General features: G+C 44.0%; 1 protein-coding gene across 1 annotated transcript in view; it reads right to left on the bottom strand.

The window, feature by feature from the left end:
• Positions 1 to 15146, bottom strand: part of birc6 (baculoviral IAP repeat containing 6) — a 161193-nt gene that overhangs the window by 75289 nt on the left and 70758 nt on the right. The window contains 3 exon segments of the mRNA XM_070434910.1: positions 4597 to 4814; positions 5612 to 5915; positions 8284 to 8483. Coding sequence (XP_070291011.1) covers positions 4597 to 4814; positions 5612 to 5915; positions 8284 to 8483 — 722 coding nt within the window.

Raw genomic sequence — 15146 nt, 5'->3', positions numbered from 1 at the left:
CAGTCTTCACATCAAAAGTTGAATGAGAGCGCAATGCTGGCTTTCCAAGTAGAAAAATCACAAACATAACTAGCCTGCCTACCCACAGTCCCAAATCCTATGCAGCCCTGCTTGTCGCAGCCATTATACACTTGAGGCACATCTAGTTCAGCTCAGAGCACATGCCCAGCAGTTTGAAAGGGAGATTATGTCAAATAAAGGGCAGAGGAGTCTGAGGGAAAGAGCATAAGCTCGGACTAAACAAAGGTCGACCTGGTGCTGTGCGTATGATATTTGAGCAACGAGAGTTCCCTGTGGTACAGGGAGGGAGCAGAGGGCATTATTGAATAAAGAGAACAGAGACGGATATGAAAGGATGTCTGGGTTAGACGAGAGGATAACGTTTCTTGAGACTGCACCTTTTCTGCTTAGACGATCATCAGGCTTGACGTGGGCGTGCTATAAAGATCTACGGGAGAGGCAGTGGCTGACTGACAAGCGGCTAACGCTGCACTCTCCCAGCGCATCTTTAACATCGCAGGAACGCTCCAGACGTGCACACAAGCGTTACGGGAATGTTACCGGCTAATGGAGGTGGCGTATATGTACATGCACCTCTGCCACCAGAGATCACTGTCAACTCTATCAGTCAACTGGGGCGCAATGGAGATGATTCAGCATTTACATTGACTTTATAGTAGGTGGGATGAGACTGCTGGGATTTTGACCTGTTTGTCTTTTATTCCTTTGGTGAGTTTCTTCATTGTTCACTGGATTTTAATAGATGGCCAAAGTGTGTGTTTTGTATAGGACAGTCCTGTTTGAGCCGGAGCAGGGCCCAGTCCTGACTCTCTCCCAGTGGTAAAAGGGGGAGGAGTTATGCTCTCGTCATAAGAGGTTGGAGACTAATCACTGAGCCCTGGAACATCAAATCAGGGAGGCTCACTTTCCCAGATAAAGAGGGATGTGTGTGTGAGTACACTGACCGCCCGCCCGCTCGCTCTAGCCCGTGTCTCTGGCCACATAAAAGCAGCACCCCTGGGCCGCCGCCTCAAGGACAGCCATTACCGCTGTGACAGGACTTTGGCCCACGCCCAAGCCATCGGCCCCCGAGATCTGTCCTCAACTCTGACAACTCCTTAAATCCACATGGGTCTGTGGACGAGAGCACGTGTTGAAACGGTCCACAGTAACACTGGGCTGTAGTACTGTAATAGCCTAGCCCGCTATATAAAGTAACATCTATAGCAGTCTAGCTGGATTTAGGCCTATGATATATAGCGCTTGGACCCTTGTGGTGGCATTGCTGGATGCTGGTGGCGTTGAGCTTCCAGTGATCAAAATCCCTATTGTGATTGATACAAGTTGATCGTCATCTCCTTTGCGTCGCAGTGGTCCGAGACGGGTACAGAGTACTTTGAAAGGCAACGAGCAGGAGGTGAGTGTTGAAGCAAAGCAGAAAGCTCAATAGAAGTAGAATCACTCCATTTAATGGGCATGGCAGTCAGACAGTGCATGATTCAATTCCTATTCATGATGTCCCCTTCTGCCTGGAGTTGGCAAAAATACAAAGGACACGTCTCTCTTCAAAGCCAGACCTGCCTCTTATCATTCACACTAAACAATTACCCAATTTGTCAAGGGCTCAGTAGAGATATGCATAAGAGCCCTGAGTAAGGCCCTGCCAGGTAGAGTAATTAATAACATGACTGATCCTCATCGCCCGTCTCTCTCTGAGCGAAAGACAAAAGGAGAGTGAGAACCTCCTATCGTGTCAAGCCAAAAGCATTAGACAAGGCTGACACCATTTGTCACACAATGCTTTGTCAACCCAACCCAAATAGAGGTTTATCTTAGTCTTGGTCCATCATGAACACACAAGAGAACGCAATGGGCAAAACACACTTCCACCGACATCTGGTGACATACGAGTAGGAGTGTGTTTGAACTGTGTTTACATTCTTTCTCTATTAACACTAGAATGGCCGGGCCTCAAGGCATCCCAGTTCGAGAGAATGCCTCACCTTTGGGGAATCAACATTCTAATTAAGCAACAAGGCCCGGGGGGGTGTGGTATATGGCCAATATACCACGGTTAGGGCTGTTTTAACGCACATCCACAACGCGGAGTGCCTGGACACAGCCCTTAGCCATGGTATATTGGCAATATATCACAAACCCCAGACGTGCCTTATTGCTACTATAAACTGGTTACCAACATAATTAGAACAGTAAAAATAAATATTTTGTCATACCCTTAGTATACCAAGGCTTTCAGCCAATCAGCATTCAGGGCTTGAACTACCCAGTTTATATCAGAGTATATGAAATTATAAATAATACCACCACAAGAATGCCAAGAGTGTGCAAATCTGTCATCTAGGCAAAGGTTGGCTACTTTAAAGAACCTCAAATATAAAATATATTTTGATTTGTTTAACACTTATTTGGTTACTAGATGATTCCATGTGTTATTTCATAGTTTTGATGTCTTCACTATTATTCAACAATGTATAAAAAAGTAAAAATAAAGAAAAACCCTGGAATGAGTAGGTGCGTTCAAACTTTTGAATGGGACTGTAGGTGTTTTAGAAACCTTCGAGTGTCCCCTCTTTCCGTTATATAAATCAAAACATCTGACATGCATGAACCTCTGTAGGATGATTTTCAAGTCGCTTTTTTGTCAATTACACATGCTGCGTCTCTTCATTCACAAGACAATTCCTAATATAGTCACCCATTTAGACTACTGTCAATTTAATCTTGTGTTTAGGCTACATCTATTATTATAAGCCTGTGTGTGAAATTTGTTTAGTAAAAGACTCGACTAGGGCTGTGGCGGTCACAAAATTTCGTTGCCGGTGATTGTCAAGCAAATAAAAGTCGGTCTCACAGTAATTGACCGTTAATTAACAAACACATTTAGCATCTCCTGGCTTCCACACATCTCATGGTCTACAAGCCACTGATGCTGACCTTTGGAACATTACATTTTAATACGTCGAATAACAGCAAAAGCAGCAGTCTATGTCAATCTACTATGGGGGATAGTACAAAATATTCCAAACAGTCAGACAGTTGTGGGATGCAATAGATCCCAAATTAATAGAACCACAATGTGGCTGATGCAACAGATCAGAACATTTAGCTTAAAATGTTGATTAACTATAAAGGCTATTTCGTCAGCAATGTGCACATGGCAGTAGGCTATAAGCTATTATCAAAAGTGACTGCAAATGTGATTATGCATGTAATGCTTCTATTATAAAAGCTGCATTTTTAATGGTGAAAATGATCTTATCCAAACTTGGAACTCACGAGCTGCTTGTATGCCAGTTAGGCTCTAAACCTCTTGTTGTCTCTACCTTCTTGCCCTTTGTGCTGTTGTCTGTGCCCAATAATGTTTGTACCATGTTTTGTGCTGCTACCATGTTGTGTTGCTACCATGTAGTTATGTTGCTACCATGATGTGTTGTCATGTGTTGCTGCCTTGCTATGTTGTGGTCTTAGGTCTCTCTTTATGTAGTGTTGTCTGTCTTGTTGTGATGTGTTTTGGCCTATATTTATATAGTATTTATTTTTAATCCCAGGTCCCTGTCCCCGCAGGAGGCCTTTGCCTTTTGGTAGGCCATCATTGTAAATAAGAATTTGTTCTTAACTGACGTGCCTAATTTTAAGAAGTTATTTGGTCACTTTAGATGTGATACAAATCTTATTAAAACATCGGTCCATGGGCTAGGCTACATGAGGTGTGCGACTATGATTAGAAAAAGTCAACAAAAAAAAGGCAGTTTCTTATGCTGGGCATCATTCACAAGTGATACTATATCATTCACAAGTGATAGTCTATTATCACCCATCAGACTATTCTTGATTTAGTCTTCCCTTTACATATACTAAATAATAAATGTGCGAAATTTGATTTGATTTAGAATGGACCACTATCATGCACCTGTCTCAAAACAGGGGCAGCAAAAAAAATACATGTCATCTATGCACTTAAATAGCGAATGGAGGACGCTTTTCCCCGTGGTTAATTTTCATGCCAACCAGGTGGGCTATACTCCTGTTGTAAAGAGAAGCAATGCGCTTAATATAAGGAAAGTTGAGAAATAAATATATTAGGCCTAGCCTATAGAAACCTGATGGAATGCTCCTCTTTTTAGTAGAGGCCATCACTTGGTTTCCTCGCGCAACTGCATAGCCTATAGAAATGTTGCGCAACATGTGTTTGGTTAGATTTTCGATTACATTTGCATTGATGTCAGAGTGATTAGAGGCCCAATAGAGTGCTGAGTACCAGGCAGTTAGCAAGTTTGGTAGGCTACTAATGACCATCAGCCGCATCTGAGCTTGGAGAAGCCTAATTACCGTGACTAAACGGTCACAAGGAATTTGACTGCCTTCATGACCCGTGACCGCCGGTGTGGCAGTAATATGGTCACCGGAACAGCCCTAGACTTGACTTAAAAAATGCCGGAGATATTACAATTTTAAATTCACATGACGTTGAAAAGACGTTGTCTGCACTTCGAGTATTAAGCACACATGCATGTCCCCAGAAGTGTGTATGTGCATGTGAGCGCCTTTTGGACACGGTCAGTGTCTGGGCTTCACCTCTGAAGAGTTCCCGCTGGTGTTGGGGACACGGGGTGCGTGGTGGCTGAGGGCTGACAGGCAGGCCAGGATGAGGTGGATGGCTCCTATTTCCAGGGCCATGCGGCGCAGCAGCACGCCGTCATCCGTGGTGAGAGGTGTGGTGCTGAATAGGGCTCGCAGCACGTGGAAGGGCAGCGTGGGCAGCACATTTGCCGACGGAGACTGCAGGATATGACCTGGAAGGAAGGAAGGGGAGAGATACAGCCAATCAGAGAAGATGATTGACTAAATGGCAGTCTGACAGTGTGCTGTGTGACCAGTGTCACTAAACAAGCTGGCAGCCTGCTCTCCTTCAAATCATTAAGGGCCGTTAACTCAAGGACTAAAGAAAAAAAAATGTTGCAGGACAACATGGTTTATTTCAGGCCCTAGAGGAGAGGGGAGCTAAATAGCCATCAATAATGAAGGCAAATGAGAGCAAAGGTTGGCTGGATAGGAGTTGTAATGTATGAGAGGGGGTAGGACTTGTCAATATTAAACAAGCCAGTGTGAGTATTGTGGCTAAATGATCCACAGGGCCAGCAGACAGATATGGTCTCAAGGACTGCAGGGGAAGATCTGCACCAGTGGGAACAAACGTGCCTCAATTGTAAATGGAGGGATTAAAATCTCTCTCCCTCTATATCTCTACCTGCTCGTGGCCAGGTGCTTCTAGAAGAGTCGATTTACATGCATTGCCCATATTATGACACTGACAGCTATGTATTCAGGGACTCTGATAATGGGCATTATCGATCTGCTTGGTCCACAACTTGGCAAGATCAACTGCCTGACAAAGTCAATCTGAGCATTGGTGGAGAAGTGAACTGCTATTAGTAGGGCTGAGAATGTTTGTCCATGCAGCAGCCTTCTATATTAACACCATAGGGACCTGGTGTTTCAAAATATGAACATGCTTCTAAATCCTTCATAAATAGGGACAGGAGTTTTTCCTGACCACGCCTGAAGCTGCGTGAGAGGTTTTGTCACTTACTGCCCTCGCCATCGTCTGTGACGCCCAGCACCAGGCGGAGCAGACACTGGGCGTGCTTCCTCTCCTTCAGCAGCACCTCAGCGTAGCCCGGCAGGCGCAGGAACAGACCGAAGGCCGCCAGCGAGTGGGCGGGGATGGGCGACATGGTCTGCACTGACGACTTGTTGATGGGTGGCGGCTCGGCGGCCATGGTCTCTGGCGCCTCGTACACGAGCTCGCCAGACTGCTCGATGGTGACCCACTCAAACTGGTCGCTGTCCTTGGGCTTCTCCTGCGTGGTGGAGGGCACCACCGGAGCACTCACCTGCACAGGACGAGCCAGGGATAGAATGGGGTTAGAGGACAACACATGGAAAACACTGACAGACGAGCTGACTCGGGTGGGATCTCAATGTCATGTGATGTCTTTGGGCACTGAGGGTAGTAGGGTGTATATGGAACTAGAGAACTGTTATTCAGATCGATAGAGCTGCTGTGGGACTGGGCATAGTGCACTGGGGACAAAGCTCCTAACTCAACACTTACTTGATGGGATAGCAGAGGGTCAACTGATTTACAAGTTTAACATAAATTAAACCAAACAGTGCCTTCAGAAAGTACTCATACCCCTTGACCTATTCCAAATGTTGTGAATCAGCCTGATTTCAAAATGGATTCGATTTTCTTTCAACACAATTCCCCATAATGACAAAGCGAAAACATGTTTTTTGAAATGTTTACAAACTGAAGGAAAATTAAATACAGGAATCTCATTTACATAAGTATTCACACACATCAATACTTTGTAGAAGCACCTTTGGCAGTGATTACAGCTGTGAAACTTTCTGGGTCAATCTCCAAGAGCTTTCCACACCTGGAGTGTGCAACATTTGCCCATTCTTCAAGCTCTGTCAAACTAGTTGCTGATCATTGCTAGACAACCCTTTTCAGGTGTTGCTATAGATTTTCAAGTAGATTTAAGTCCAAACTAACTCTGCCACTCAGGAACATTCACTGCCTTCTTGATAAGCAACTCCAGTGTACATCTAGCCTTGTTTTAGGTTATTGTCCTGCTGAAAGGTGAATTAATCTCCCTGTGTATGGTGGAATGCAGACTTGACCAGGTTTTCCTCTAGGTTTGGCCTGTGCTTAGCTCCATTCCGTTGATTGTTTTATTTTGAAAACCTCCCTGGTCTTTGTGGTTGAATCTGTGTTTGTAATTCACTGCTCAACCTCACAGATAATTGTATGTGTGGGTTACAGAGATGAGGAAGTCATACAAAAATCATGGTACACACTTATCGCACACAGAGTCCATGCAACTTATGTGACTTGTTAAGCACATTTTTACTCCCAAACTTATTTAGTCTTGCAATAACAAAGGGGTTGAATACTTAATGACTCAAGACATATCAGCTTTTCCTTTTTTATTAAATTTGTAAAAATGTATAAAAACAATTCCACTTTGACATTATGGGGTATTGTGTGTAGGCATTGACAAACAGTCTAAATGTTATCAATGTGAAAGTCAGGCTGTAACACAACATTATGTGGATAAAGTCAAGGGGAGTGAACACTTTTTGAAGGCACTGTAGCAGCCCTCAACTTTTGGGCTCCTGTTACAGTGAGTGTTTTTTCAGGTTGTGCCCAGTGTCCTTAAGATTAAAGCAAGTATCGGAGCGGCAGCACTTCAGAAAAACAAAGTTATTTTGTGCTTAGTTGTGATCCATATAATCAATTCAAGCTTCACTAAGAGCCAGAGTGGATCTCCAGGAACAGGATGTGCTGTAAGTAAACAGCTAAACACCAGCGGGACAAAAGACACAGACCTGGGCTGTTTGGCTAACCCGTCAGAAAACACTACACAAGGTCACTACTGGGTAAACAGAAAAGCCTCACCTGCATCAATGCCTTAAGTTTACTTTGCTAACAGTCTCACTCAGGATGAGAGCAGAACACCTCAATTATTCACAGCCTTAAGAGCGTGCTCAGAAAACACTATCCAGAGACACAAAGGGTTAAACTAATGCAGAATGATGTAATATCCTGTTGAGAGAGGTATATGGTCAACCAATCAATGACCAATCGTGTATATGCTTCATTTTCATCACAATGCTAAGTACAAAACAAATCATCTCACTTGATAGCCCTCGTGAGGCGTCTGCTTCAAACCACCAGTAGCTCTGGGAGACTGCCTGAATAATTCAATTCGCTGCAACAATTTGGAAGGGGGAGAAAATAACAAAACAGATTTAGTACCTGGCAGCTGTCAGAAGCCATTCCAGCTAGTCACCTTGTCGCTATGTGCTCTCAATTACCGTTTAAAGTATCAATTTACTTTCATTTAGGAGGAATGATGTAGCACAGGGGGAGCCCAGAAGAGACAAATAGGGATTTAGACTGAATGGAAAACAGTGACTTGCAATGCCTCTCTGTAGGCTGAAACCAGAGTAGAGACAAGGCACTACTTTGGCAACTTCAGATCTGCATTGGACTTTCTATGTAGCAAAGGCAGCTTGAATTTCTTAAGTATTGAGCTCTAGATGATATGCTATATCTAAACATATCTAGAAAATGGGCTTAACATTATAGGACTACAATTAAATACCTCCCCAATTACACAAGTTGTGAAAGTGGTATTTTACTGGTGCTGGTATTAGTTATGTAGTTATTAGAATAGGAAGCGGTCAAACCTGTTGGATGACGTCTGGGTAGAGCATTGGCAGCCTCTCAGCGATCAGGGCCAGACCMCCCATGCCTGCAAACACTTGCAGGGGCGACTGGATGGGTTTGGTCTCAAGCAGGGACTCATCGATGGCTGCGTCCAGACACTCGTCTCCCGGGGTCATGGGCTCGTCCTCTGGACAGCTACTCAGCATGTCACAGTGTTCCACTGGAGGAGGGGAAAGCAGAGTGTTTTCACTGACACTAGGTATTTTCTATGTGGCTTGTGTTCTTCGGTGTGCTATGTGCCGCGCTCAACCAATCACGACAAGTAAATAATGGGATGCCCTGCAAAGAGGGCCATTGTTTACATCTCAAACACAGAATGAAATAAATCTCTCATAACTCATCCCTCGTTAGAAAACAGAGAGAAAAAAAACAGAGCTATCACTATTCATTTATCAAGTTCAAGCGAGAGAGAGAAACTGACACCAGTTTTCCCAGAAATAAGTGGACGGGGTACCATTTCTATTTTCATATGTGAATGCATAAATATGTGATATGCCAGTCCAGATGAAGTGCACACTGATTAAAACAGAATCAAGGGCTCAGACTACTTGTCCTTGTTTGCACGTCAGGGGTGTGGTTCCGTACATAAAGTCAAAACCAAATGGAACGGAGGATGAATGGTAAAAAATAGCTCCCCATTATTGTTTTCATTCTGCGGCACGGCCAGCCTGTTTTATGATGATATAAAGCCCCAGTCGATTGATAGGTCATCTACAAAAAGCTGCACATCACCCTCCTGGAGAAGAAAATTAAATAAATGATTCATTGCGCTTGTCTCTAAAGGGATTTTCCCCCTCCTTCTCGTAGTGAATTAAAAAGTCACGAGGGTAGTGACTAATAGGGGTTGTAACAGGCCCGTTCTGTCTGGAATTCCAAATCAGGATTAAACGTGATGGAGAAGGAAGAGCTCATCTTTCAGCAGGCCGCAAGAAGAGACTGGGCCACCCAGAGAATATTTTTAACAGCATCAACTCAGTGATTTACGGTTACATTTAAAATGCAACCAAAAAGGCACAGGAAAAAGGGTAATCATTAGACTTCAGAGGAGCATATCAGATAAGATCTGCGAGAAAGAGGGCAAATCGTGAACGACAAGGAATTCTATCATTCTCCCCAAGAACAAACATTCTCCTATTTTACAGAATGTTCCAGTACCTTTACTACGCCAAGTGCATCCTATTAGCCTGAGAGTTCAAGTGCTAAATCAAGGGTAGGCCATAGACTTAAACATCACATCATTGTGTCTGAGAGGACGGACAGCGCCATTGAGGCCATCTCCATTTGAAGTAGTCAATTTTCTTCTTCTAATACTTCTATGAGTTGGCAAACAAACTTGAAAGGGTGCACAATGCCACCTAGAGTGTGTTTGAACAGGTATAAAGCCAAGGTTGGTGATTTACCGCCACCTGCAGTTATGGAATGTTTCCTCAGGAGTATAATTCATTGGCTGGTCCTTACTGGTGACCTGGATGGAATTATGTGATCCTTGCTTAACTCATAGGACATCGTTCCCCAACGGGCGGTCTGCGGGCCGAATTTGGCCACCCAAGTTTTCTGAGCAAAAAATAAACATGAGCAGGAAATAACCTAAGTGATTTTAATTTTGGATATTTATTCCCCATGTAATCGTATACAATGTACAGTGGTGTAAAGTACTTAAGTAAAACTACTTCAAAATACTACTTAAATAGTTTTTTTGGGCATCTGTGGTTTATATTTGACATCTTTTATTCCACCACATACCTTAAGAAAATAATTTACTTTTTACTCCATACATTTTCCCTGACTCACAAAAGTACGTTACATTTTGAATGCTGAATGCAGGACAGAAAAATTGTCCAATTCACAAATTTATCAAGAGAACATCCCTGGTCATCCCTAATGCCTCTGAACACAAATGCTTTGTTGGTAAACGATGTCTGCGTGTTGGAGTGTTCCCCCAGCTCGCCGTAAATAAAAATACATGTAAAAAAATCAAGCTGTCTGGTTTGCTTAATATATGAAAGGTCAATATATTAATACTTTTACTTTGGATACTGTGCAGCAACGCTCCCCATCCAAACAGACAGAGCTTGAGAGGATCTGCAGAAAAGAATGAGAGAACCTCCCAAAATACAGCTTGGGTAGTGTCATACCCAAGAAGACTCGAGGCTGTAATCATCACTGCCAAAGGTGCTTCCACAAAGTAAAGGGTCTGAATACCTATGTAAATGTGATGTATAAAAAAAAATAAAAAATAAAAAAAATAAAAAGTTGCACACATTTCTAGAAACCTGTTTTTGCCATCTCATTATGGGGTATTGTGTGTAGATTAATGAGGGGGGGGGGGGGAACAATTTAATACATTTTAGTATACGGCTGTAACCTAACAAAATGTGGAAAAATTCAATGGGTCTGAATACTCCGAATGCACTATGTTTGTGCTTCTTGCGGTCAATTTGCAGTCTACAAATGTGTAATTATGTTACGGCCCAACCACCCGCTCAAGAAAAAAAAAAAAAGAATAAACGGCCTGTGGCTGAATCTAGACGATCCCTGCCATAGGATGTYCCACCCAGTTGACTACTTCAAAATGGTGAAAGTCCTCAATGGTGCTGCCCATGCTAAAAGGGGCTTTTGGGCACTAAAGTCCTCTATCTCGACAGAGTAGACCTAGAAACCTAAAAATGGTTAGAGGGACAAAACCCATTTAGCTCTAAAAGGCCTGGCCTATTTGTGGAAGTTGAAGGCTTTTAAGGGGGCTAGGGCTAGATCTCTCCATGTACCCGTCTTCAGTTCAGTGGATGGCCGTTAGTGGGGCTGARCCTGGTAAATGGATTATGTAATTTCCCCCTGGTCAAAGCCGCCGCACTGGTTTAAGAGATTTCTCTCCCCCCCCCCCCCCCCMYCYCTGGCAGGACTGTTACTGAGGGTCACTGCTATCCTCCCCATTTATCAGCCTCAATGGGTCTGGAGAAAGGATTCCGGAATGATTTGTTTTGGGAAGCGACGGTATTGGAAGCTATTTGGGGAAATTGTAGGCGAGCTATGCAGTAAGTATTGTAAGGGAGGTATTTTACTGCAGTCAAGTATATAGTTAAGCGCAGAGAGCAATGGGGCCGAGGTTTGTCAGAAACAAGAAAAGATGTGCACCAACCTCATGTTGAAAATGTGTGTCCACTGAACACTACCCTTTACCATGCAGTGCTCCTTTACCCCAGACCAGAGATGAAAGCGGTGGTGCCAAATATACAGCATTGGCAGGCTTCAGCCTGCTCCAGGCAGTTTCTAATCTATACGCCTCAACTAATTATCTGAACTCCGAGAGCACGGCGGTGAAACTAAATTGGTTCGATGAAGACAATGATTGACCTAATCAGGTGGTTAGTGTCTGGCTGAAGACAGTATTGGTGAAATGGGTTTGGAGCTGGACTTACATTCATTAGCAGATAACATGCAGGTCACCGGCCTCCCATCTTGTGTAACCACTAACAGCAGCCCACTATTCTAGGAGTGGGGTGGCAGATCTGACTGACAGTCATTGCCTTTTAAAATATCTCACCCAAAAGGGGGACGGACAAGTCATCCAGTGTGACTGACAGATAGGACTGAGGTGCGGAAGAAGAGGGTGCATTGCAGGGAGGAGTTGATGCGCTCCACTGCTTGGACTGTTGGTGGTGGTTGCTAGTGTTAATTAGCCCCAGGGTGCCAGGGGCAGCATACAGGCTGTGAACTGCCACTGGGGAGAATCAACATCCACACTGACAGAGACCGGCACAGGGCTTTGTAGCAGTGCTACCAAGCATGGGCTCTGTTAACAATGCAGGCAAAACAAGCCTGCAGCAAGAGAAAAAAAAAGCACTAAAGTGGGTTTCTGTATAAAGCAAACAATATCTTACTGCAAACAATGTCCCACTGCAGAGCCAGTGGAAACTACACAGAATGTAGCTCTGATTCGAGCGACTGGTATAGAGGATTATTTAAAATCAGATTAGTTTGGAATACTTATCTTCACACGTTAGTAAGAGCGAACACCTTGACTTGGGAGTCGCTTTTGTCAGCTATTAGTTCAGCTTCACTTCATCACCCCTTGCAGCTTCCAGGGAGGGCAGTGGTTCTACACTTTCTACATGAGCAGCACATCACCCACAGCTCCTGCTATCATCAATTCTCTGAGCACACGCCATATACATGTATTCAGTACCACAGATGGTTGAGGCGGCACTTTAAGATTGTGTGTAGCCATAGGCTACCAGTGAAATCGTGGGATTATTGACCATGTTCTCAGTTTTAGTCATTCATTTTTCCACTTGCAAGGGAAAAACATGTAGAAGAGAAGGACTTTGCTTGAGGTGGTATGGCTCCGTCATGGCCGGACGAGAGCAGAGCAATTTCCTCTGGTTTGCACATCTACAAGTTGCCGACAATATCAAACAGACATCAACTGCTCTTGCTGGCTGTCATATACTAATGGGCAAAATGTATCCATCCCCATCACATCATGTGTGCCCTGGTACTGACCGCCAAGGCAAGACGAGGGGGAGGCTAAATAAAGTATATCACCCCTAAAATCCTGTCTAACAAAATTCTGAAGGGGTGACCGTAATAACATTTACCACACCTAGGGCTGCACATTTTGTGGAATATTCAGACGTGGAAACTTTGTGGGAATTAACGGCAATATATATGAATAACAAATGTATGGTAATACTTAATACCATTTAAATGTAGATGTTTTTTTGCATTGGATATATTTAGMATATCATATGGAGACAAACAAATCTTTTACCTTATCATAAGTAGACATAATTGCAAATTATGAAATCCTTCCAATAGAATAAAATAAAAATTGACTCTTCACATGGGATGACTTCACAGAACAGCAAAAGGGAATATTGAATGATCCACCGCATCTCCCAAAAACATTTGTAAAATGATAGTCTAGAAACTAAAGCTTTGGAAGCCTGAGAGGAAGACAACCAAGTCTTCTCCATGGACCTCCTCAATGTCCACCTCTTGAACATCAGACTGAGGCCTCATCTTCACTGTCACTTTCCAACCTTGTTGAGGATGGCTCGTTGTCAGGATCACACCTCAAATATGCCCGGATGGCCACCAATTTTTCAACCCTTTTATTGGTCAGCCTGTTGCGTGCTTTGGTGTGTGTGTGTGTTCCCAAACAAGGACCAGTTGCGCTCAGAGGTGGCTGTTGGTGGTGGGATTTGGAGGATGATGGAGGCAACAGGGGAAAGAGCCTCAGATCCACAAAGTCCCATCCACCAGGTGGCTGATGAGATATGTTGGCACAACTGCCATATTGCATCTTCATCCCAAAGCCCTTGCTTGGATGTGTACTTCGCCAGACTGCCAAGAACCTTGCCCTCATCCAGGCTAAGGTGGCAAGACACAGTAGTGATGACACCATAGGGCTTGTTGATCTCTGCACCAGACAGGATGCGCTTGCCAGCATACKTTGGGTCCAACATGTACGCAGCGGCGTGTACGGGCTTCAGGCAGAAGTCTCCATGCTTTTTGATGCATTTCAGAACTACAGTTTCCTCTGCTTGGAGCAACAGATTAGTGGGCAGGGCGGTACGTATTTCTTCTTTTACATCTACAAGTAGAGTCTGAACATCAGACAGGATGGTATTGTCTCCCTCAATCCGTGCAATGGCTACTGCTATAGGTTTCAGGAGTTTCAGTCTGCTTACCACTCTCTCCCAAAATACATCATCCAGGATGATCCTCTTGATGGGGCTGTCCRGTGATATGGCCATTTCCTGGAGACTCCTTCCCCTCCAGGAGAGTGTCAAACATGATGACAACACCACCCCAACGGGTGTTGCTGGGCAGCTTTAATGTTGTGCCCTTATTCTTCTCACTTTGCTTGGTGAGGTAGATTGCTGCTATAACTTGATGACCCTTCACATACCTAACCATTTCCTTGGCTCTCTTGTAAAGTGTATCCATTGTTTTCAGTGCCATGATGTCCTTGAGGAGCAGATTCAATGCATGAGCAGCACAGCCAATGGGTGTGATGTGAGGGTAGGACTCCTCCACTTTAGACCAAGCGGCCTTCATGTTCGCAGCACTGTCTGTCACCAATGCAAATACCTTCTGTGGTCCAAGGTCATTGATGACTGCCTTCAGCTCATCTGCAATGGAGAGACCGGTGTGTCTGTTGTCCCTCGTGTCTGCGCTCTTGTAGAATACTAGTTGAGGGGTGGAAATTTTGTTAATTATTCTTTGCCCACGAACATTCAACCACCCATTGGTAGTAGTCTGCAATACAGTCTGCTTTCTCTATGATTTGCTTGACCTTCACTTGAACTCTGTTAAACTCTGCATCCAGCAAATTAGTAGATAAAGCATGTCTGGTTGGAGGGGTGTGTGCTGGGCGAAGAACATTCAGAATTCTYTTCCAATACACATTGCGTGTGAGCATCAGAGGTGAACCAGTTGCATACACAGCTCGAGCAAGACACTCATGAGCATTTCTCTACGTTCCTCCATTGAGTCAAAAAAAACTTCTGATTCCAGGAGGACCATGAGCTGTTGCTATCGATAAGGTGGCTGATTCATCATTTTCACCTCGAATATAAGTAGAGGGACTTTTGTCAGAGGTTGCTTGTTGTGAGTGCTTAGGGAACTTTATGCACTTGGCCAGATGATTCTGCATCTTTGTTGCATTCTTCACATATGATTTGGCACAGTACTTGCACATGTACACAGATTTTCCTGCAGCTGCAGTGAAATGTCTACACATATCATGGAGTGCCTGTGGCATTTTCCTGTAAAGATAAGGAAAAAAGATTGCAAAGAAAAACCCAAATACAATTCCATG

The sequence above is a fragment of the Salvelinus sp. IW2-2015 genome, linkage group LG25 (assembly GCF_002910315.2).
Source record: "Salvelinus sp. IW2-2015 linkage group LG25, ASM291031v2, whole genome shotgun sequence".
Classification (NCBI taxonomy): domain Eukaryota; kingdom Metazoa; phylum Chordata; class Actinopteri; order Salmoniformes; family Salmonidae; genus Salvelinus; species Salvelinus sp. IW2-2015.
This window is presented reverse-complemented; position numbering and strand designations above follow the sequence as displayed.